This window comes from Callorhinchus milii, unplaced genomic scaffold (genome assembly GCF_018977255.1).
Source record: "Callorhinchus milii isolate IMCB2004 unplaced genomic scaffold, IMCB_Cmil_1.0 Scaffold8, whole genome shotgun sequence".
NCBI classification, from domain to species: domain Eukaryota; kingdom Metazoa; phylum Chordata; class Chondrichthyes; order Chimaeriformes; family Callorhinchidae; genus Callorhinchus; species Callorhinchus milii.
Genome location: NW_024704749.1, coordinates 4,124,962 through 4,150,095, shown reverse-complemented (window position 1 = coordinate 4,150,095; position 25,134 = coordinate 4,124,962). Strand labels below are relative to the sequence as shown.

The 25,134-nt window shown below is 42.6% G+C and overlaps 1 protein-coding gene across 2 annotated transcripts; it reads left to right on the top strand.

The window, feature by feature from the left end:
* Nucleotides 1–15: 15 nt before the first annotated feature.
* On the top strand, nt 16–24,213 carry LOC103182193 (serine/arginine-rich splicing factor 1B). 2 transcript variants are annotated; one of them, XM_042337489.1, is made up of 5 exons: nt 16–112; nt 11,165–11,431; nt 15,859–16,019; nt 18,538–18,710; nt 23,950–24,213. In XM_042337489.1, exons 2-5 carry the CDS (start codon nt 11,202–11,204, stop codon nt 24,097–24,099), a joined length of 714 nt encoding a protein of 237 aa, XP_042193423.1. In that variant the 5' UTR covers nt 16–112; nt 11,165–11,201; the 3' UTR covers nt 24,100–24,213. The 2 variants fall into 2 exon arrangements, with proteins under 2 accessions (XP_042193423.1, XP_007897284.1); XM_007899093.2 differs by lacking the exon at nt 16–112 and adding an exon at nt 10,946–11,008.
* The last annotated feature ends 921 nt before the right edge of the window (nt 24,214–25,134 follow it).

Below are 25,134 nucleotides of genomic sequence, written 5' to 3'. Positions count from 1 at the left end.
ACTGTATCCTAGCAACCAGGGTTTGTTTGGCGGTCTCGGCCTTTGGCGTCGTCGTGGCCTCTCGGCGTGTTTGCCGTCGCTATGAGGAGAAGATTGATGCTGTTGCACCGAGGTGAGGAGATTGGGGCGAGGTTGAGGTTGTGGGGGGCTGTGGGGGGGGGGAGTTGTGGGGGCTGTGGGGGGGGGAGTTGTGGGGGGCTGTGGGGGTGGGGGGGGAGTTGTGGGGGGTGGTGACTATTCACACACAACGCGAGCAAATCAAATAGCAAAGGTCATAAAGGGTAGACATCAAATTTGTTGATATAAAACCTTCTTGGTTTAAACCTGCCATTTATATTCACCCTCCACCCCCCCCCCCCACCTCACCTCACCCACCAACCAACCACTACCACAAACAACCCCTCCCCAAACAGGCCCTCCCCATACCCTCAGCCTGAGTAATGGAGGTTGGGCTGAGCAGGTGGCTTGCTGGCTTGTCCCCTGCCTGCCTTTGTCCCGAGTGGCTGTACGCTTCGTTTCTTCATGTGGGAGTCTTGGCGGAGCGAGTAGTTAACTTAGAGTGACTGCCCAACACATCCACACCCGAGAATCTCTCCGGTAACGTAATCCCGTGAAGGGCCGACGACGACGTGATAAGGCGCTACGTCAGATGGCGAGGATGGTTCTCCGGTTAACAATCAGAAGCGAGAGGAAGAAATTGGTCGCTCAGTCCACCGCTGTTTGTGGGGCACGGCCGGGTACAATTGGCTGCCGCGTTTCGCCCACAAGATACGCGGTCAGTCCACTTTACAATATATTCCGTGAAGACGTCTTTGAGACGTCTCAACGACATGATGAGGCGTTATATCAAATGCAAGGAATATTATGATGATCAACAATAGATACTGAAACCTCAGAATCTTTTTGACCCATGCTTTACTGCGGTCCTTTACTTTGCAGAATGCAGAGCTCAACAGTTTCGTTCTTGTTTTTTTCATCAAACTAATAAAAACATTGATCACAAAATCCTTTCATACATCGACGATTCAAAGAAATCATCAGCAAATAAGAATCTTTGTTTGGAGCATGGTGAACCTATAAAATACACCTCAGGATTTACTGATGTACATTAGTCTTGCTGCTGATTCTCTTCTCAGTAAGCCACTGTCAACTGAGAGAATGTCAGTTTTCATAAGGTACATAATAATTAATGAGAACCTTGTGTGTTTTGTTGAATCTACTTTCAGCTTTGTGAGAATCTATTGCCGTTTCCATTCCAACAGTCTCATTACAAAAATATGCTTATTTCCATCAAGGATCCAAGGTGACATCTCAACTCAGCTATTCCCAAAGCAATATGTAAAACTTAATTTCAATGCTTTTTCCCTTAAAGTACCTTAACTTTTGAATTTATTCGTTTTACCAAATAAGGCTTGCTGGAAAAAAAACTGAAAAGCATTAGAGAATGCAAAGAAGAAGAAAGTGTAGAAATGTGAAACACGTTTTGTACACAGTGAAGAACATTTCAAAAACATTTAACTTACTATCAAACCTGGGATTTTTCTGGTGTGTATTGCTCAGTTTCACACTGTCAGTGACATTGCCTACTGATCAAGATATTTGTTAACATACCTGGTGCTGAGGTCACTATACACCACTGTGTTCATTTCAAAACAGAAAAAAATGGCAAATGTCAAACATTTTATGCAAATCAATTAAAATTCATGTAGCAGAGTTCAGGAATGTAAGTTTTAAATTAATTTTACGCATTTGTATAGAAACTGCTCTTTATGGCAGACATCATTCTTGGACCAGGTGTTCACAGAAGAAGTGTAGATTGAGTTACTTTTTGTGTTTTTCTCAGTTTCCCTCCTTGTATTTCCCCAAACAGCCTGGACTAGATTGGAAGTGTTAACATGGTAACACTATTAATGTTGGCCACAAAATCAAATAATGATTTGTCACAGTCAAAATCAACTTTAAAGCTGCATTTCTGGTTCCCATTCCCTCGTGACTTAATTGATAAAGACACTGGTATGAATACAGACTTGGATTTTTTTGTTCAATCTACTCGGTGCTTAGTTATCTGACTTTAGATTGGAAGTGAGTATGCTTGCGACAAATGGCTTCTGCAGACCTGGGTTACAACAACAAGATCACATTTGTATAGCGCCTTTCACGTCAGGAGGACGACAGAGTACAGCATTTCAGACCCGAGCTGGGGTCAGGGGGGGAGAAGGGAGGGAAGGGGAAGTGGGGTGGCCGATGGCATGGTCAAAGAGGAGGGTCTTGAGGCGGGACTTGAAGGAGGCTAAGGAGGGGGCGAGGTGAAGTGACTGCAGTATTGAATATGGAATATTGAGTGACATACAGAATGCATGGAGGGGGGTAAATCAACTTGGGTTCCAACACCTGATTGCTGTCTGTAACCTCTGCTGTAAAGTGTCTGTAAGTGAATGTCAGGTGAAGCTCAATTGCATTTACCAGTCTCCTCAGAGTCAAAAAGTCACGGATGAAGGATGGATTTAGATAAGAGAGAGCTCAGAGGTGCTTATAGAACTATATCCCAGGATATGGATCACAGCTCTTCTGATTAGAGAAGAACAAAGAGGGAATTTATTTTTATTTTTCAAGAAAATTACAAGTCAAGCCCTTTTACTCTCAAGGGACTGTATATGGAAAACAATGAAAAGTTGGGCGTGATTATTAAGCAGTAAATGTAATTGATGAGTTCAAATTACATTAATAAACCACACGAGCAAATCTCAAATCAATTTGTAACCATCATGAAACTACTTCATGACATTATAGCCTTGAAATTACTAAAGGGTACATCAATTTATGATATAGAACGTGAAAGTAACAGAGGTAGTTTTATTCAGTTTTCATCTATTGCGTTTGTTTATGAGTCACAGCTGTTCATGGAGGACATAAAGATGAGACTAAACATATATTCATATTTACGTGAGTACAGAGTACAAACCCCAGCTGTGACCCAGAGCACTTTAAATCCATCAATGTGATGAATGGCATGTGTGTGCAGCCTATCTAGGTTCTGTGGGGAGCTTGCTTTTCTTTCTCTTTGAGACAGTGCAAAGGACTTTGTCAGCTCACAGTGAGGGCAGTTTAGTTTAGATAATGTGAGTAGATCTCTGCCTGTTTTTGGTGAATGGTTTACACATTCTGGAAATTGCTGTTTTTTCAACTTATACAGCACTGTATTTGAAAAAAAGTTACCCAATAAATTTACTCACAGCTCTCAGAGTGAATTCTTATGTACGCATACAAGGCTTTATTGAATACTAAGGGTACAGTGAAAGAATAGCAATCAAATGATCTAGCCCAGCCGAGAAATGGGAATAATGCATAGAAGAAAATTAATTTGATGTTATTTGGTCCATTTATCCTCCCAAGAGCACATCATAACATTCCCTCTTTCCAAATCATCCTGAAAAATACCCCAGCTATGTAAGTGGGTACAAAACAAAGAATAAAATTCACGAAAATATGAATAAAAAGAATTACAAAATACAAATCTGCAACAACCAAAGTACACCAGAGATCAACAACATAGTAATAATATTCCAAAGAGATCATTTGAAAAAAGAACTATCAACCAACAACTTACTCAGAACCTGTAACCATAGATAACTGTTCCAATCGATCCTGTGTAGAAGTCTCAGCACCTAAACTAGGATCAGTTACGCAGTGAAACTAAATGCTAGAAATGAACACCTTATCGCTCAGGAATGATAATGCACTGTGGGAGAATTTTATGCTTCTTTTATACTGTGAAGACTTCACCTTGCACTGACACGTTGATGACTGACAGTGGTGCTTTTAATCTGCTATCGGTTATGCCACTGTAGGAGATGTTTTTCTCATCTATAGCTGGGGAGTGTTATTAAAAAACACAGAGAGGAAGCCATACTCTGTCTAGCTCATGGTGTATATGACCTGAGAGTGCTTGATGCTGACCCTCGATCGCCAAACTGCAAATGTATTCCTTTACTGGCCCTGGTAACGAACCCTTTTATTTTCCCTTGAACAATTTTTGAAATTCGCTTTTTTTTCATATTGTGTTTGACTGTTTTCCTTAGATAGTGAATACTACAACAACAACAACAACAAAATGACATTTGTGTAACGCCTTTCACGTCGGGAGGACGTCCCAAGCGCTGATATGCTAATGATATTACTGAATTTGAAGGGGACTTGGAAGAATAATAGAGTGTCTTTCGGGGCTGATTTACATTCTTCACAAAATGGATGAGAAGCACTGCTGGACGCTACTCCACCTGAAGGGCACTATATAAGTGCAAATTGTTGTTGAAACGGTAATTTGAGGTTCTTTTGGCTGAATGGTTGGATTGGTGTCGACAATTTCTGAAAGCCGCCAAATTCTGGAGAACAAAGGTCAGTGAGCAAAATGGCCGACCATGCCATATCCTGCTGATTTTTTTAGTCGCAGTCCTTTTATTTGCACTCATAACTCATTGTTAATGTTTGAAGTGATAGACCAACTCCTTCATATTGTGAGACAAAATAATTCCTCCTTGACATTACAAAAGCACTCATTCATTAAACAAATCAAGTAGTAATTCAACAAAAACACAAAAAAGCACGAGCCATCTCCTTTTTTGTTGCACTACACTCTTCGCAGTGGTACTTTCAGAGGTATCTTCAATGGCTCTCCATGTTTACCCAGTTGAGCTCGAGAAATCAGGAAAGATAATAATAATAATAATCCATGTATTTGATATAGCACCTTATCACTTCGTTGAGACGTCTCAAAGCACTTCACAGAATATACTCTAAAGTGAAATGACTGTATATTTTGGGGGTGAAACACATCAGCCAATTGCGCACAGCAATGTCCCACAAACAGTCGTGGATTGAGTGAACAAATTATTAATTTTTAATTTATTTTTTTAGAAAGATTAGTACCCCCAGATAGCAATCCCCCAATCGATTAACAACCGGGTTCCTACTTACTGTTAGGTAAACAGAGGCATACAGAGTAAGGAAACTTGCTTAAGGTTTCGCCCCGCCGGGGAATCGAAACTGGGTCTAATCACTACACTATGGTATGCCAGGTAGTGCTGAGTTAGTGATCTCAGCCTTGATGGCAGTCAGAGTGGTAATTGATCTCTGTATTCCTGGGATAGAGTAAAAATATTGGTCAGGGTTCCCACTCCTAAACCATAGGTCACATACATTGATTGAGTAGTGAATATGGGCAGACCATTTGATTGTGGAGGACATCACAGGAAAACCCAATCCTATTCTCAGCCAATTTCTAAATATCCATATTTTTCAGCAGTGATTACTACTGTACCTACAATTTTCTGGTGTGTATGGCTTTTGTTCAATAGGCTTTGAGAAGGGCATAATCGAATAAACTCAAATGCTTGGTCATTCATTGTGCATGGTGATGACCAACAGTGTGACTTTACAAAGCACCCCAACCAGTTAACTCAAAATGAATGGAGTATTTTAACCAAATATGAGTCTCTGGAATAGCAATTAGTAACAAAATATTGCACTTTTTCTGTCACAGGAAATTGAAACCAATTATAAGTATCCAACCATTGTGCTGAATGTCCTCCCACTCCATATTTGTAAAGTGCTTTGAGACTTTGTCCTGAAGTGAAAGACACTATACTATGTAGGTGCAAATTGTTGTTTATTGGGGAACAAAACTGGAACTTATCTCAGTGACAAGTTAGTTAGGGAAGTTTAGCACAATCTGTTCGCTAAAACCAGTGAACTTCTCATTCTGTATTGAGAATGAGATTTCCCATTATAATGTGGAATGTAGAGTTTGTTCAGCCTAGCGAGCCGTATATTAACTCATTCTCTACAACGAAAACAGGATTTTAAAAAGTGGACATTACACATATCTCCTATGAAAATGAATTTGAATGTAAATAAAACCTTTTCTGTTGTTTTCTGCATCATATTGCCTCTCATTCCTGAAGGTATTGAGGACTGGGGGTAACGTAGAGCTGAGAGTGAATGTAACCTTAACCAGGATATTGAAGACTGTCCTCTAGGTTTTGTCCAACTGTTACAGTATTAACTATTTTGGCAGTGTTGTTCAGTACCAAGGTGAATATATGTAATAGTCAGACACTGCATGAAAAAGTTAGCAAGAACAGCCCTTCTTTGTTCCCATTTGGGAATAGACTGCCCTTTGGGAACATGTTAGGAAAATTAAAATCTTCCAATAGGACATTTTTTCCTTCGTCCCCAAATTAATTATTTCCTGGCAGAGAAATAGGTCATTCTCCCCACTTTGTCCTGGCACATTTCTTCACAGTATCTACAATTCTCTGGAAAATCCACCAGCAAAGTTAATGTGCACAACACATTTCCTTGACTATGACATGTAGTTCCTCCTTGATAAAAACTAGGATGTCTCACCTACCTTTCCACAATGGTCTCTTTTTAGGTTGTGAAACCCTCCAGGTGGATCTTTGGGCCATCTTTGCTGGTTAATCATATTTGGGTTTCGCTGGCTGTTATTGCCTCAAATTCCAGGATCTTATTCCTAATTACAACAACTTGCATTTATATAGTGCCCCTCACAGAGGGTAGCATCCCGGAGCACTTGACAGTGGAGGGGTACAACACCGAGTCAGGGGGAGGGGGAAGATGACTGTAGGCATGGTCGAAGAGGAAGGTAAGTAGGTCAAGAGGTAGGGTGGTGCCAGGGCATGAAGGGATTTGAAAACGAGCGTGAGGATCTTGAAATCTATCCATTCGGATATTACTCTTAACTTTAGTGACTAAGCATCACCCTCATATGTGTGGCAATGGGCTAGCTGGGTCCCCCTATCCTCGGGTTCAATCCAATCTCAAGCATTCCAAATTTTATCTGCGATTCCAAATTCACCTCCGATGTGACCCACACCCTCACAGTTAAATAAGAAACTGCAGAGGATCCAACTGCACAGTAACTGTTTCGTATCACTATCGACCTTGAGACCATGGCTGCCTACTATAATGGAGCCCCCTACACTGGGGACTCTTTGTGACATTGATAGACAGCAGATATGTTTAGCCATTGTCTTGCCAAGTCTATGGCTCTTTTGATATCGTTGACTAAGTCATAGAATAACAGGTTCCCTTGAGGACATCCTACAGAGATTAATATATTAATCCCAGTAAATGGCGTGGCAAACTTTGTTTCTAGGTTATGTGTATTCATAAATGTCACCATAACTAACTAGAAAAATCGCTGAGAGCTTGACCAAACTTGACCAAAAGACACAGATAGAAGAAGCTGGAATGTGCTTGAATGAATTGGCTTGCATATTTACAAATCGTGCACATGTCATATAAATTCATCCATGGACAGGTTTAATTCCTAATATTATGAATGTCAGGGAAATGTTCCAAATTGCCCCAGATTATAAAAGAGATTTCTGAATAGTTGTCAGGAGCAAGAACCCTGGCTGATTTCCTTATCCCTAATCCTATATCTTATTCTTTGACTTAGATGGGGGTTCTGTGAAGACAGCACAGTGACTATTGCCAAGTTTTAAACAGCCTGGCAAGACACACAACACAGATTTTTGTTTACAATATGAATGCCATCAGCATTTTTCAAGGATTTGCATGTATGAAGGTGCCAAGTATATTACATGCCATATGAACGCAACACATGGAACAAAAAAGTATCTATGCCTGTACTTTTCTGTTTAACATTGAATCTTTTACCAAATCTTGTACAGCACCATGTTCCATTAAAGAATGAATCAACAATATTGTTAAATATTTCAAAGGGCGTCAATTACTCTTAACATTTCTGTTGGTCTCCGTTCTTGAAATTTGCTCATTTTAGATTCATTAATGGTAGTAGTCTGACTATAGTTGAAATGAAATAACTTTCATTCACTTGAATATTATCTTTTGTTCCTGTACTCTCCACCTGGCCATCAGCTGGTGTTTTCTGAAAATGTGTTAAACTTGCTAACAATGCACTTGGTCTGAACCCTCTTTAAATAAAAAGTCTGAACAGCAGAAAGCTTAAAGCAGGCTCTGGCAGACTTCCATTGATTACCATCTCCAGACAGAGCCATGTCATTCATCATCATTTTATACCTCCAACTGTCAGTCCTGTGTCCATAATTGGTTGCTTTGCTTCAGATCAATAACCTAATTACTGGTTCTATGCCAAGCCTAGAAAATACAGTATTTTATTATACTAAGCCTAAATAATACACAGTATTTTATTATGCCAAGCCTAGAAAATACACAGTATTTTATTGTGTGTTTGATTGTGCTTTGGGACATAGTGACGACATGGTAAGACAAGGATCTATCAAAGGCAAGGATTATTATTATAAGCCAACTAGGCTAATATTAAAACCATTTATTGTTTGTGCATGGTTCAAATACCAATACTGAAAACTATCTCATACATCACCAGAGATTTGACCAGTTCTGTCAAGTCTACTGGGGCTAATTGGCATATCCATGGAGAAGGGCAAAACTGCTGAAGAAGACCACATATTTGATGAAGGGGAACACACCATTACCCTCAACAAGGCAAGACATGGGCCTTATAGTGCTACTGAATGGACAGTTAACCACATACTTGTGGTAGAAACCTCAAGTACAACTCTATACTTGTCTTAGAAGTTGGATGCACTGCCAGTGTAGAGCAAGATACACATAAGCAAGAATTGAAAGGTCATTGACTCCTCCACCAGACATTTAGAATTCCCAGGAAGAAAATATTCGAGTGCTTTATGAGACAGTGCAAAATCTCCATTCCTCTGTACAGATACCCAGATGCATGGTGACATTACAAGAAGAACTTGCAATTATATAAAGCAGCCTTCACATTGCATAATACATAACTGCATTACTAAACTAACTGAGACACAGTCACTTCAACATATTAGCTATGCTGTCAGTCTGTTTACCATACTGAGAAGAAACCAGCAGACCACTTCCTCACAGTTCCAAAACATAATAATAATCATTGCATTTAATATAGCACCTTATCACATCTTTGAGAAGTCTCAAAGTACTTCACAGAACATACTGTAAAGTGTAGTGACTGTACATTTTGTGGGCAAAAGCATTCAGAGCTCCCGTGAATTCTTTAAAAATAAGTCTGCACATGGTGGCGGGCAGCAATTAATTCTACTGTGGCTGATTAAAAACACCCAATTTAAAGTTGGACACCGTGTATGGTCTTGTGAATGCAGGATCTTCAGAAAAAGGTGACAGACAGCCCTTCCAACCATCTGCAAATAAAACAAATCTAAGTACTTGTCAGGTACAATAAAATCAAAGATGTGAAAATATTTAAACTGTTCCAGTCCTTTTATTATAAATTTGCCACATAGCTTTACAGAAGTACACTACATTGCAGTTTCAAGGATGCTGCCAGTCACAGTGGTATAACTCATGCCAGTTATGTTGCTTACAAAGAATGTACAGCACAAAAGCAGGCCACTCAGTCCAACCAGTCTGTGCTGGTGTTCATACTCCACACAAGTCTTCACTCTCTCCCATACCCTTCCATTCCACTCTCCTTCATAGGAAGGCCAAACTTCCTGTTGAATACATCTGTACAAACAGCTAGCAAGTACCACAATCTCAATACCTTCAGTATGAAATAGTTCCTCCTAAATTCTTTTAGATGACGTAATTGCTATCTTATATTCGTGTCCCTCTGGTTCTGGGCTCCCCAACCAATGGAAACATTTCTGGTGCTAATTATAGTAGTAATAACTACTATTGATGGTGCCAGTTTCAGCGATGAGTGTCACTTACATGTTAGGTGAATACACATCCGCGATTTTTGGGAACAGTCCCCAGATGAGGTGTTGTGTCCCCGGGGCCAAATTTGCCCTGCCTTGAGTTCAGTAACAAACTGAGCAAGAACAATAAACTTCTAAAACAGATACGCTCATCAGAGAAATACCTCCACTAATCTAACAAGCTTCTCCAGTACTGCCAGCATCGGCAATTGTGGTGATTTAAAAGTTTTAAAAAGATATATCGTGCTTCAGATGGGATGTTGAATTGAGGTCCCGCCTGCCTGTTCAGGTGGACGTTAAGATTCCCACAGCACTATTTGAAAAGAGAAGGGAGTTTCTCGCGATGCCCTGACCACCAAATCCCTGAAATAAAATTGGTCATTGGTCTGTTTTAGAAGTTTATTGTTCTTGCTCAGTTTGTTTCTTTGACCGTGCCTTCAGCTCCCCTCTCGACTCTCTTCCCCCTCCTCGCTCCCTCCCTTCCCTCCCCTCACCCTGACCATTTCCCCCCTGCTCGGGTCATGACCCAACTGTGCAGCGCTTTGGGACGTCCTCCTGACGTGAAAGGCGCTTTATAAATGGAATCTTGTTGTTGTTGTGTTGTCATTGACTTGACGGCTGTTTGTGGGACGTTGCTGTGTGTAGAACTGGCTGCCGCGTTTCGCCCAGAAAACACACACCAGTCCAAGCCACTTTACAGTAATATCCTGTGAAGCGCTTTGAGACGTCTCAGTGACGCGATAAGACGCTGCATCGACGACGACAACAAAATGCACTTGCGGCGTGGCTTTCGCGCCAGGAGGACGTCCCAATGGGCTGGACAGTTGGGGACCCGCACCCGAGCTGGTGGTTGGGAACGTGGAGGGTAGAGTGGGAGGGTGACCCACAGCGCGGTCGATGAGGAGGGGTCTCGAGACTGGTATCAAACGCAAAGGATTGTTACGATGACGACCGCTTGCTATTGATGGGGAGGGGGAGTGTGTGTGTGTGTGTGTGTGGGGGGGGGGGGGTCAGTTGGTAGTGATGATTGCCACTGACAGTGGTAGGTAGGGCCAGTTGGGGTGTGGGGGTGGTGTGTGTGTTGTTTGTGTGTGTGGGGGGGGGGTCAGTTCTGGTGAATGAGGTGTGAGGGACGTGGCGCCGAGAGGGTTAAGGCGGCGCCTTTCCCACAATGCCCCGGGCGGGCGGCGGGAAGCTGCTGCTCGGAGACGCGGGGCCTGTCAGCGCGAGCGGCCGGGAGGCGCGGGGTAAGTCAGTCAGTCAGGCAGCGAGTGGCCGGGGCCCGGCGGGGGCTGCTCTACTCTCCCCTTACCTGAGGTACGGGAGGTCCGCGGGCCGGACCAGGCCTCAGGGGGAATCGGGCGCCGAGGTTTATTTTTTTTTCGTACCCCCTTTGTTTGCAGGTCTCTCTCTCTGACGGGCGGGAAGGAAGGGAAGAAGATGTCGGGAAACTACCGGTGGGGAGGCTCCAGCGGCGGCGGCGGCGGGGGCGGCGGAGGCGGCGGCGGCGGCAGCGGCGAGAGTCGCATTTACGTGGGCAACTTGCCGACCGACGTGCGGATCCGCGACATCGAGGACATCTTCTACAAGTACGGCAAGATCAGGGACATCGACCTGAAGAACAACCGCGGCATCGCGCCCTTCGCCTTCGTGGAGTTTGAGGACCCGAGGTGAGCAGCCCGGGGGGGGGGGGGGGGGGGGGGGGTTACTGTGCTCCCAGGCTTGTCCCGAGTCCAGCACACGGCAAGGCCCGGTCCGGTCCGGCTTTCCCAGCGCTCTCTCTCTCTCTCTCTTCTCTCTTCTCTCTTCTCTCTCAGTCAGTAATCGGATCACGAGCAAAAGCCGCTTTGAAGAGAGCCGGTGGGGCGGCTCTGGAATCCCGACTTCATTCCCAGTCCTGCCGTGCTCCTTCCCCCTCCCACTCAGTTCCCAGTCTCTCTTCTCCCTCCCTCCCCCCCACAACTGGTTACCAGTCTCTCTCCCCCCCCCCCCAACCCCCACCTTCTCATGGTTCCCAGTCTCTCTCTCCTCCCGCCCCCTTGGTTCCCACTTTCTTCTCCCACCCCCCCACTTTGGTTCCCAGTCACTTCACCTCACCCTCTCCCCCAACCTTGGCTCCCAGTCACTTCATCTCCCCCCACACCTCTCCTTGGTTCCCAGTCTCCTCCCCGCCCGTGGTTCCCCATCTTTCTCTCCCATACGCCCCCCGTTCACAGTCGTCGTCCCCCCTTAGTTCTTGCGTCCCCATCTCCTCATTCGTCCACATCTCCCTCCTCTGTACCACCACCCCCATACCCGACTCCCTCTTCTCTCCCCCATGGCCATTTTCTTTTCTCTTCCCCCAGCTGCCATTTTCTTCTCTGCCCCTGCTTGTTTCCCCCTCTTTGCCCCCCCTTCTCTCCCTGCCCCGTCCGCTCCCCTTTCTCTCTTCCTCCACTATCGTTTCCCTTCCTCCGTCCACCTTCTCCCCCCCCCCCCCATTTTCTTTTCTATCTCACCCGCCTTGCTCTTCCTCCTCCTCCTCATTTACCGCCCCCTTTCTCAGGTTATGGTTGGGCACCACTGCTATGAAATTGATCATTCTGCATTGTTTATTGTGTTACAGTTTGCCAGTTGAACTGAAAAGGGGGGTGGAGGAAATCCCTCCCCACCCCCCTTATGATGGCGTGAGATCAGGGATGAAAACCCCCGGCTGATCTCTTTATCACCCTCACCACGTTGAATTCCCAACTTGGCCCTGCTGAGGCCAGCAGTGTAATTGCCAGAATATTTTGCTATATTGTGTTTTAAATTTTAAGTTGCATTAGTTGTATATTTAGTGGAGTTAAACTGAAAAATTAGTGCGCAGAATCTTCTCTACTGATTCAGTTGATGAAGTTGAGAAAGGATGAGTTATTGGGTCACTGATCTAGCAAAGCAAGACCTCTTCCCCCTTTGGGGGAGAGGATTCCCATCCTCTATGCTCCCTTCTTAAAACGGAATTGGCATGTTTTCACTACAAGTCTTGGCTCTTGCCAACCTTTGCTTTTTGGAATTAGGTAAGCAGGATATGTCCCTCCAGGGAGAGAGTGCACATACCATTACAAAAATATAGCTGGAATTTCTGTGTGTAGGTTGGGTGGGTGGGATTTTCGGTTTTGTTTGGATACTCAAGCATGGTGATGGGTTTCCGCGCGTGTCACACACCCGGCTGCTGACACTCCCCAAAAAACTTATCTTGCTTCTCCCTATCTCTGTAATCATCTAAAACATTACCAACTCCACCATCGGCGGATGGGCCTCCAGCCTTTCTGACGCTATACTCTGGGTAGCGTCCTGGAGGGCTTAAAGTCGCAGCAACAAGGTCACACATAACACGTAAAGTATGAATGCCACTGAACTTCCCTTCAGTCATAAACGTTCATTTTAAAGCATTGACACACTTTGGATGAGGACTAAATTGGAAAATCTGCAAACAGAAGTAAAATAAGTTTTTACAGTGAATGTGAGTACATGTTTCCTCGCGTGATTGATTTTTGAGAGGTGGAGGGCATCACAGTCCGAACTCCGGTTTTACCCCTTCTGGTATTTTGATTACGATTGACCTTGGTGGAAGCATTCAACCGAATTGTCTACAATATTTACCTTCTCTTGTCAGAGAGTGATGTAGCTTAAAGCAGTGAAAGTGACACATTTTGGAGACAAAAGCTGAGTCCTTCATTGTTAACGTTGTCTTGGTAACAAAATAATTTTAACACCCCCAAAAAATTAGTGATATAGTATTTTACTGTATCATATGATGATGTGAGGTTGCTGTTACATTTTCCACAACTGTTGGCCATCTTGAAACATTACAATTGCAAGTGCAGACCCCAAAACACTGTGTCATGGAGCTTGTAGGTCATTGATACAGCAAATATTGAAACTATAACAAAACATCCATCAGTCATGGGGAGACAAGAACTGACAGCACTTGGGTTTCCCCACGTCAGTTGGGAGGAGTGCTTCCCTCTTGTTACACTGTTCTGTTTTTTTTTGTCAGCCGGGTGTCTGACACATACAGAAACTCATCACCATGCTTAAAAATATCCAAACCAAACTGAGAATTCCACGCATTCCACCTCCATATGGAAAGTCGAGAGATGTTTATTGCAATGGAATGTGCACTGTCTCCCTGAAGTATTAGGTTGACTCTTGCGCAAGTTGGCAAGAGTCAGGGATTGGGGACCCCAATGTATGTGTTTGGGTACTGCTGGAGTCTGACCAGCTGAAACCGTATAACTTGCCTTTGAGAGCACTACCTGGCAAGTTTTCCCGGTGCTTGTCCTGCTAGAACCACCCTACCCGTTCGAATTTAGCTTGCAGAGGGAATGACTGGTTTGTCCTCCAAATTCCTGCCGGTGAGCCAACCTGGTTGCGGTTGTGCCTGGCCCAGGAACTGGATCATCGAGTCCAAAACAGAGGGTGGGCTCGATTTATGACGTTCCTTTGCCAAACATGTCACCTTGGAGCCGGTTCAGCAACCCCCCAGTAGGATGTAATGCAAACAGAACGCCGATCCACCAGCCTTTAAAAATAATTCTGGATGTACTGGGAGTTACAACATAACTACAGTAGTTGCAAGGAGCATTCTGTCAGATTCTACAACTGAATATGTTCAATAAATGAGGCAACTGTTCATCTGAACAGACAGCGTTTCAAGCTCCATAATAAATATTTTGGAAGGGTATAATGCAATTATCTTCTTTTTTTAAACAATAATTGATCTTTGCAATTGATATAGCACTCAGAAAGGAGGTCTCAATGCGGTTCACAAAGTTTCTGTAAAGTACAGTTTCTGTAAAGTGTCTGTAGGCACATATCAAAGTTCCACAAACAGCCATGAAGTGAATAACCAATTTCATTTGCCAGGCAGCTGGCCATTACACTGGGAGAAACACCCATCACTTTTCAAAGAATACCATGAGATCTTATTGTTCACCTGAACAGGAGGCTAGGACCTCTTGTTTAACATCTCATCTGAAGGAAGATGTCTTTGAGAATGCAACAACAACAACAAGATTCCATTTATAGAGCGCCTTTCACGTCGGGAGGATGTACCCAGTGCTATGTCGGTGTGTTTGCCTACAGTAAGACCTCAAAGTTCTGACCTGGGGCTTGAACCCAATCTTCCAACCCTGAGATGATAGTTTTTTTTCTTTTAGTGATGCTGGTAACAATTTGAACGGGGATCCTAATGGAACAGCTCTTAAGAAATAGAAAATCATGTGCTAGAGTCATTGGCCAAATTTCTCTCATACTGTGATGGTGCCTACCAGACGAGTCAGCCCAGTTCTGCTAAGTCTATCAATACTTCTTCCAGTCTGTTGCATAATTTACTAATGTGCATGCTGTTGTGTGTTGCAGCTGTAATCTTCACAATCCTATTGTTGTATTCTGTACTGCATGTCTTCCTGATGTGAGTTTGCTCCTATAAAATATCTCACAAGCAGATTGACTTTAGAATTGTATAATAATAAAAGTATTCCTTGCATTTGATATTAAGCCTTATTACATTGTTGAGACGTCTCAAATGGCATCACAAAATGTATTGTAAAGTGTATTGACTGTGTATTTTGTGTGTGAAGCATTATTATTATATTATTAATATTGGTATTCATAATATTGTGGAGTCCTGCAGCTCAGTGGTTAGAGCACGTGCCTTGCAAGCGAGCCACCTGGGTTCAATTCCAGGCAGAGGGCGAAACCTTGGGCAAGTTTCCTTACTCCACACACCTAATAATAATCCCTCCAAAACAAAAACAATAATAAATTGGTCATTTTCAATCCACGACTGTTTGTGGGACATTGCTGTGCGCAATTGGCTGCCGCGTTTCGCCCACAAATATACGGTTAATTCACTTTACAGTCTATTCTGTGAAGCGCTTTGAGATGTCGAGAAGACGTGAAAAGCGCTATATCAAATGCAAGGATTATTATAATAAAAAGAATTCATGTTAGTAACAGAGTAAACTACATCAGTCATTGTGTTACAGGTAAGGAAGAAATTCCTCAAATAGTGGGAAATCATGGATAGTTTTGAACTGCATAATTCTAACTTCTTCCCTCTCTTTGGCAGGGATGCCCAGGATGCGGTGTATGGGAGGAACGGATATGACTATGGAGTCTATCGTTTGCGGGTGGAGTTCCAGAGAGGGAGAGGCGGGGGAGGAATTGGTGGATCCAGAGGAAGGCCAGGACCTCCTGCACGAAGATCAGAATTCAGAGTTATCGTCTCCGGTGAGTTTTATTCCATGTTTAATGGCGTTTTTTTCTTTGGTCCCAGTGGGTAAATGTATTCTGTAACTTCACACATTTAAGAAATAATAAATTTCCCGTAGGAGTCCTGCAGCGTACTGGTTACTGTGCACTACTCGCAAGCTCGGGGTCCTGGATACGATCCCTGGCAGTGCGAAACCTTAGGCAAATTTCCTTACTCCACATGCCTCTGTTTACCTAGCAGTAAGTAGGAAGCTGGATATTAGTCGATTGGCAGATTGCTTTCCAGGGGTAATAATCCCTCCAGAATTCGTAAGAGTATCCAAACCAAACTGAGAATTCCCATGCATCCAACCTACATGTGGAGATTCCAGAGATAGATTAATGAAATGAATCAATCTGTTCTGAGACGCAGCATTAATTGAAACGTGTCCTCAAGACCTGCAACTGTTGAAGCAAATGGATCAGACTCACATTCTTTCTGGATTGGATACTGTTAAACATGATGATGGGTTTCCGCACGTGTCAAACACCCAATTGACCAAAGAGAAACCTTGAAAGCAATTGATATTGCTTTTGCTTAACCTTCACCAATTTTTCCTCAACTTGCCCATTTATAAAGAAGGACATCGGCTTAGTAGCTTGTATTCATCCTAAACTGTAGGTCCATCTCTCAGGGGAGTCAATGTCATCTTCACTTATAGAATGAACCAGTTCCACCTTTCTTTCCCATTCCATATCCATCCTCTTGTATGTCATGACTTTTACTGCCTTAATATTTCAATACAATTGTACACTGTATAAAAAATAGAAAAAAAACAGCTTGTGACTTGGTGCTGGGTCATATCAGTGTCGTGCTAACCCTGCCAACGTTCTGCATCACATAAAACTTGGCAGCTGAAGGTAGAATTTTTTTTAAAAAAAAGAGTTTGCATATAAGTTGAGGCGAAGTCTACTGGTTTATGAAGTTTGAAAATCTACAAGTGCAGAGAGCAATTGCAGTCTTAGCCTGGATGAGATATTACATCCTATGAGTCACACAAGTGCTGAGGATATTGGAGATTGGTCCTAGCAGAAAGGAAAAGTTAGTTTATCCTTTGAATTAGTATCGTTGCTTTATAGAATTTGAGAAATGAGCAGTTGACTTGCCCAATGCATATGAAACCCCAGGTGTTGGTTATACCATGGACGGGAAGGTGGTAGAGGCTTTAAAATGTTAAGATACTACAGTAATTAATGGTTTTATCTTGCTCATTTCTGATATTGACTTTTATGCTAACCAAGAGCTGAGAAGAAAAAAGGTCTTTAACTAATTGAAATAGACTGGTCTTTGAAACCCTGTGAAAATCAGAATTATACTGTCCTGTGAAGGGGGGTGGGGTGAAGAGGGACAAACCATCAAATATTGCTCATATCCATTCAGTGAACTGTTATCAGACCTGTATTTCTGCAGCAGAATAAGGATCAGCACATTAACACACAATACTCCTTGAATACGCCAAGTTATTCTACATAGAGAATACATTTAGCCACTTGGAACAAAGAAAAATCAGATTTAAGAATCTATGGAAGCATTACAACAACAACAACTTGCACTTACATTGCGCCCTCCACGCAGGGTAGTGTCTCAGAGCACTTAAGCATGGAGTTACAGAATATATAAAGTATACGGTGCTATTCCAGTCAATTTTCAATCCTGATTTCTTCAGATTTTAATTGGTTCTCTTAGCTTTCTAATCTGTATTGAGATTTTTCTTCATACCTGATCCTGTTAATTTTCTTATTTTTCTGTTCACAAATTATTTTCTCTTGCCTTGTTCATAATGGAAAGTAGGAACAAGAGCTGACTCAACCAGATAGGGAATGCACATTACTGAGAATCACCCAATGCAGGTGTTTCATTCAAAATGTTCACTCAGCAGTGAACTCACTTGTGTACTCCATGTTATAATATACAAGGCGAATTGGGCTGATTTAATTTAAGGGAAAATAACTCAAGACATTTTCGTGGAGTCCTGTAGTGTAGTGGTTAGGGTGTTCGCTTTGCGAGCGAGAATACCTGGGTTTGATTCCCAAGTGGGGTGAAAACAGTAGGTAGGAATCTGGTTGTTAGTCAATTAGTGGATCGTTTTCTGGGGCTAATAATCCTTCCAAAAATAAATCACTCAATCCATGACTGTTTGTGGGACATTGTTGTGGCAATTAGCTGCCCCATTTTGCCCACAAATTACACAGTCAATTCTCTTTTGATATATTCTGTGCAGCTCTTTGAGACATCTCAACAACATGAGAAGACGCTATATCGAATGCAAGGATCATAATTATTATGGGAATGGATAGAAATGGTTCAACAGTGGAAATTGTCATCAGTTGAGGCAGACGCTTCATTTGGACTGGGTACACACATCCTCTTCTGAAAACGAGCATAATATAATTTCAAGTGAAATATTATTGACTCAAAGGGTGAGAATGTGATTATTTCTACATTTGCGTAGAAATACTGTCACATCTCATTTTGCTGTGTTGTTTTGCTGCGTAGGGCTACCTTCCTCCGGCAGCTGGCAAGATTTGAAAGATCACATGCGAGAAGCTGGCGACGTTTGCTACGCAGATGTTTTGGGAGACGGTACGGGAGTGGTGGAGTTCCTCCGCAAGGAGGACATGGACTACGCGGTGCGGAAGCTCGACGATACAAAATTCCGCTCTCACGAGGTTAGTTCATTCTCTCTTGTCTTGCACAATTCCCGCGGCTTGTCGGGTGGGGTCATGGGTATCAAGTTTTGAAACATTGAACCTTTCGCAAAATCTGAACAGTGTTGCCTCCGCAGTGAATGATGTACAGTCTTTTGCTTTTAATTTACTCGAGGTTAAAAGAAACTAGTGTTTCGGTAAGTGGAACTTTGGTCGACGAAACATATTGTATGATTGGTCTCTTAACATCATGGAAACAAAAACAGGAGTAGGCCATTCAGCCCCTCGAGCCTGTTCTGCCATTCTGTAGGATCATGGCTGATCTGTACCTATGCAAATATATTTGTGATGAAAGTAGCTATTGCAAGATAATTAGGAAAGGAAAAATATTTTTCAAAATAGTGTTTTGCAGTAGTTAATGTAAAAATATCGTCGCTATGTTGGGGAAACATTTTCTAGGATGATGTCTTCAGGGTAGATGTCAAGAGTACAACTCCAAGGAAATGTTACTTGCTCTCCATCACCCATTAGTGAAACCACATGTGGATACTGTTTGTTAAATGTACAGAGGGTTGTACTCCTTGGAAGAAAGGATAATGGATGATTTCACGTTTCAGATCATCTCAACTGTGAAAATAAGTCTATATTAGTTTGAATGATGTGGGTTCTTGGGGAATGTCGTGTGATCCAAATTTTAAAATAGCGAGAGTGATCAAGAGTGTTCTGTGGTCTCCGATGTGATCCATAGTCTGTGCTATCAGCCAGGGTAATTGTAATTGATCCTGTAAGTTAAAGAAATTTGGTATCACTGTGGAATCTCAATTATCCACCAGCATGAATTCTGACCAAGTATATACAAACACCTCTGCTAATCAGAGGCAAATGCCAGTTCTTTTTTAAAGTTAGCAAAGACCCACTCTAGTTAAAAGTGGTCCGATTAACTGCTCAAGAAGTTGCAGAGACCATTTTTGAGTACAGAACTGATTTGATTTCCACGACTGTTTGTGGGATACTGCTGTGCGCAATTGGCTGCCGCGTTTCACTCACAAAATCTAGTTAATTCACTTCAGATTCCATGAAGTGCTTTGAGACGTCTCAATGATGTGATAAGGTGATATATCAAATACAAGTATTATTATTTCCTCCTGCATTTAGACTACATTGATGCAACTAGCTTTCCTATCAACACTTCAAACATTCCTTCCTCAAAATGGAGCAAATCATTTTGTGATCGAGAGCCTTGAGGTTGTCAGCTCCCTGATTTCCTGTCAGTTCACTTCAATTGTCTGTCAGGCTTTAAACGCTAAACCTCGATGGTTTAATAGGAAGCTGAAGTATTGTAAGATTAGAGGCAAAGTGAAGAAATTGAAAGGAAATATGGAGTGTAAAGGTCGGGATGAATTTCTTGCAAACTTTTTTATTGCATCACATAAAGACGCTGACCTACTTTTCAGAGGTATCCAGATTATAAATATATTGTATTGTTTTCCTCTGGGCTGCCATCTTTCTAATGGATCTGTGAAAACCTCAGTCACTCTGATCTAATTCACTGTCTAACCTCCACAACCGCATTATCTCTTGCAGCCCAACTTGTTTTTGTAAATCCTATCTCAATAAAGGAAATTGTGAAAGTCATTTTAAACTGTTATATATATCCAAATTTGTTGTTTCCTTCATAACTTAGTGAATGATTGAACAATACAGATAATATAAATGTAGTCAGGCTTTAATGCTCGCTGGTCCTTGATGTGCCTTGTTCTCCTTGAATAATAATCCTTGCATTTGATATAGCACCTTATCATGTCATCGAGACGTCTCAAAGCGTTTCACAGGATATACTGTAATGTGGATTACTGTTTTGTGAGCAAAATTCCCTCCTTTCACCCTCTCCCAAAAAAGCTGACGAAATTCCCCCAACGGCTCAGTAACCTTACCCAGTGGTAGAAAATCCATACAGACTGTGAAGATGCAGTGTTTGCTCCTAATCTGTGCTGCGTTAACTAGTCACACACTGGTGAAGTGAATGGCCTCATCGTGCTTGTCATGGTTCTTGCTCCTGATCTGTAAGGAGTCGCCAATGCTGGAGATGGACTCATGGCAACAGCATTGAGCTTGGCTTGATGCCCTGCAGTTGAGTATTCTACCAACCCTCACTGGCAAGGCACACGTGATGAATGGTCATTCGGTCGAGTTATCAGAGGGTGAGCAGCTCGAGTGGAAGTGTTTTACACAGTAGAAGCCAAGATGAGGAAGGGAAGAGAAAAAATAGCAAGATAATTTTTTTTTACAAAGGTGGTTGAGTACAGAGCCATAAGTCTAGATTCCTATGTCCTACGTAGGGAAAAGCACACAAGAGTCTAGAACCCTAACATTGTCTGTGAGTTTACATTTGACTATTTCTTTTGCCTCCCCCCACTGCAGCCAGTATGCTACAGAGGAGATCCAGTTCTCCTGCAATTGATCCTGTCAGGCTCAGACTGCACGTAATTTAATCTATGGCTGAGATACTCCAAAGGACTGTCCACAGCTGTTTCGTGAAAAAGATCTGGGACCCTTCCACTTCATCACAACACACGGATGGCTAAGAAGCTTCTTCTGTTGTCCCTGCACTCACTTCCTTTATGGGAAAAGCCCGAGCAGTTCACAGACAGCCCGGGAGCCCTTCAAATTCTTGTATTACTGGCTTCCAGAATAGGTGAATATTTGGACACTTGCGTAAAGAGTAAAGTAAAACCGCGTTCATCATGAATAATAATAATAATTTGGTGACTCAATCCACGACCGTTTGTGGGACACTGTTGTGCGCAATTGGCTGCCGCGTTTCCCCCACCAAATACAAAGTCAGTTCACTTTACAGTATATTCTGTGAAGCACTTTGAGAGGTCTCAACGTTGTGTTAAGGCGCTATATCAAGTGGAGATATCCTAGAGTGATTGGCGAGTTGGCAGATGGCTTTTTTAATGCTTGCTGCAGCTTCAGGAGAGTATTTGGGGCAGGGCTTGTACAGTAAAGGAGTGCTGTGTTATATTAAATTGACCTATTTACAGTAGTCTAGCTAGAGTGACCAAGTAAAATTAATGAGAAATTATAAGTTGCTCATCTGGTGGTGGACACCGTTCAGTTTGACCTCCGTCGTCTTGAAGTTTCTACTTTGCCTTTTTTTTTTGCCTCTTTCCCGTTTCCAACTCACCTTAACAATGTTCACAGCCTCAGCGCAGACGAGGATTGGAACTTGTAGCCTTCTGGTCTGTATGGCTCAGTATTATCACAATGATGCCTTTAGCCTGTGGCTAAGGTTTGGTTAGTAAACATTAAATGCATTATCTCCTGCGGCGAGTAATATATTTTTACCTCAAATGGTGTCTTAAATTCTGCCCCACATAAAATCTCAAAAAGGAACTTTTGTTCCACCCAATCCTCCAGCCAGGCAGAAGGGGACTATGTTACAATAGAGAGTGTGTTGAGGTATTCAGCAAAATACCTTGGCTGTTGGTATATGGGACAAATATTTTGGCTTTATTTATAAACAGATTGTTTTATCAGGCACATCACATCCCGAAACTAGCTTGGAGGATCAGTTACAGTAGGGTCTACTACAGTATATGGATTATTTTTGCTTTACAGGATCTCTGTTAAGGTAACTTCCTAGAGCAATTCCAACATCTTCACTACTTTAGCTCAAGTGTGATTCTGGAAAAGTATTGATCTCCTCTTCTACTCTCTGGTAGCACAGGCAGACTGTTAAAGAATGACTGTCAAAGGAAGCTGTGTGTAGTATATGGAGATTGGCTCCTGTTGTTTCATTTGTACAGTAAAACTTGCATAAGTCGTATCAGTTGGGACCCTAACATTTAATATGACTTGAGCGAAGTCCAAATTCAGGCAAACTATAAATCGTATAAAATCCGATTTAATCAATAATCTACACTATGTGTGCGTAATTCAATGCAGCCGGTAGGTGCGCATGTGGCGATGGGTCAGGACTATTTTTCCTGCGGTTCAGTGCAGCCTGTAAGTGCAGGGGTAATGGAGGATAGGGGAGCGGCATTGGGAGGTGATTAATACAAGTACAAAGAACTCTTAAGTGGTTTTGATCGGAAACTGAATAGGACTTGGGTGAATATAGACTTTGGCGATTATACCTCTGTGACCTCCAACCTGCCTGCTCCCTCTGCTCAGGTGGCTCCGGCCTGCTTCAAGGCCTTCAGCCATTCTTTTCCCCCATCCTCTGGAACTCCATCCCGCGGTTCCACCACCTCGCCCATCTTTGCCTCCTTCAAAACCCGTCTCAAACTCTGCTCTTCGACCGTGCCTTCAATTACCCTCCACCCTCCCTGATCCCGACCCCCAGCTCAGGTCTGAAACACTGAGTGTCCAGCGTCTTGGGACACCCTCCTGACTTGAAAGGCGCCATACAAATGTAATGTTGTTGTACGATTTATAAAGATAATACTTGTGCAAGTTTTACTGTATTTCACTAGACTATAATCGGACAGGTCCCTCTGGACTGGTTGGATTTCTGTGACAATACACTTACCTGTTTATACCAGCTATATTTTAGATGGAGGGGGTGGGAGCGGGAGAAAATACTTTTTACGGTCATAGTTTATCTATTTGCCATGGACAGAAAGGAGTGTAACCTAGTGGAAGTCATCAAGATTATACATTTTATTTAGTGAAAATTGCTACAAATTCATTCTGCAAAATGTTATTTTGGTATAATGGATTACTTGCTGTCTGTCTATAAAACAGCTGTAAAGGAAAAATTGACATTAAAATACTGGAATCTTGCTTGTACTATTCATTTAGTTCTGTGTTGGGGTCCTATAGAGTAGTGGTTAGCGCCCTCAGCTCACAAGCATGAGGACCCGGGTTTGATTCCTGGGCGGGACAAAACCTGAGGCAAGTTTCCTTACTCCCACACACCTGTTTGCCTTGCAGTAATTAGGAACCCGGTTGTTAGTCGATTGGCGGGTCGCTTTCCGTGGATAATAACCCTCCCCCTCGCCCCCACAAAAAGTATTCAATCAATCCACGACTATTTGTGAGACACTGCTGTGCACAATTAGCTGCTGCATTTCAATTCTCAATTCACTACAATATATTACGTGAAGCGCCTTGTGACAGCCCAAAGCCATAAGGCACTATATCAAATTCAAGTATTATTATTGTACTCATTACTTTCTGTGTATTCCATAGATTGTGTGTGCGCGCGCGCATGCAGTGTTCATAGCATTAACGGTGACCATTTCTCTTACAGGGAGAAACAGCTTATATTCGAGTGCGTGCAGACAAACCCAGAAGTTCCAGTTACAGCCGATCAAGATCAAGGTCTCTTTCAAGAGGTCGTTATTCTCCTTATCGTAGCAGAAGCTCCCCTCGGTATTCACCGAGATCCCAATATAGATGAGGACTTGCATAGTCAAAACTGATTTTCTTTTAACCCACATTCCATCACGGCAGTTAGTTTTCTTCGATTCAATATTTCGGGAGATGCTTTGAAATAAACTTGTGTTTTCTTTTTTATTGACTCTTTCAGTCACCTTGTAGTTCTGCCTACTTTATCTGCCTCCACAGCAAACTTAATGTATGTTGTTTGTTCACAACAAGATTTGCTTGTTAAAGCTACTGCCTGCCCAGTGTGAAGGTGAGCCACATATAAACCAGGAATTATTGATTCGATCTCCAGTCTGAATAAAGTCTTGAGATAGCTGGCATTGGTTAGGATGGGACGAGGGTGACTACACAGATGCAAGTTATTGCAATTGGCCTTTTTTGCCTAGGGAGATGAAATAAACAGTCTGGGTTATTTATCCCTCTTGATTGCTATCAAATTATCTTGTGTAGAAAATGCGCGAGTGTGGTTTTGGTGAGGAAGGGTTGGACTTGGTTTTTTTTCCCCCTTGGACAAATGAGTTGTTGGCTAGGCTTGATTAAAGGATGGTCACTTGGATGAGGGAATGGGCACTTAATATGGTATCATTGATCATCCGTGTGCAGAATTGCCTATAGTCATTACACTTGGCAGCACTGAAGTGCTTTTAGACACTTTAATGTTATACAGCCAAGTGGTGATAGTTCAATATTGCCACTTTTATCATGTCCATTCCCTTTCCCCAAGTTGCCTATGAATGCAAGGATTATTATCTGCTCGAGTTAAGGGAAACGGGGTGGGGGGGGGGAGGTTTAAAATAAAATTAGTTGTAGTTAAATGTCTTTTCGTCACCATCTTCTGAATGTGTTTTGATTTGGTTCTTTTCCTTGGGTGTCGTTCGATTAGCACATATTATCCTTCGAGATCTCGCAGAAGTTGGCGTTATTCATGTAGAGTGTGACCCTCAAGGGAACAATGTCAGGTTGAACCAAATCTTGCCTCGTTTGCTATCCATACACACAAATATCTTTCAGCCACCTGCTCTATCACAGCTGCCGGCTCTGTGTACTA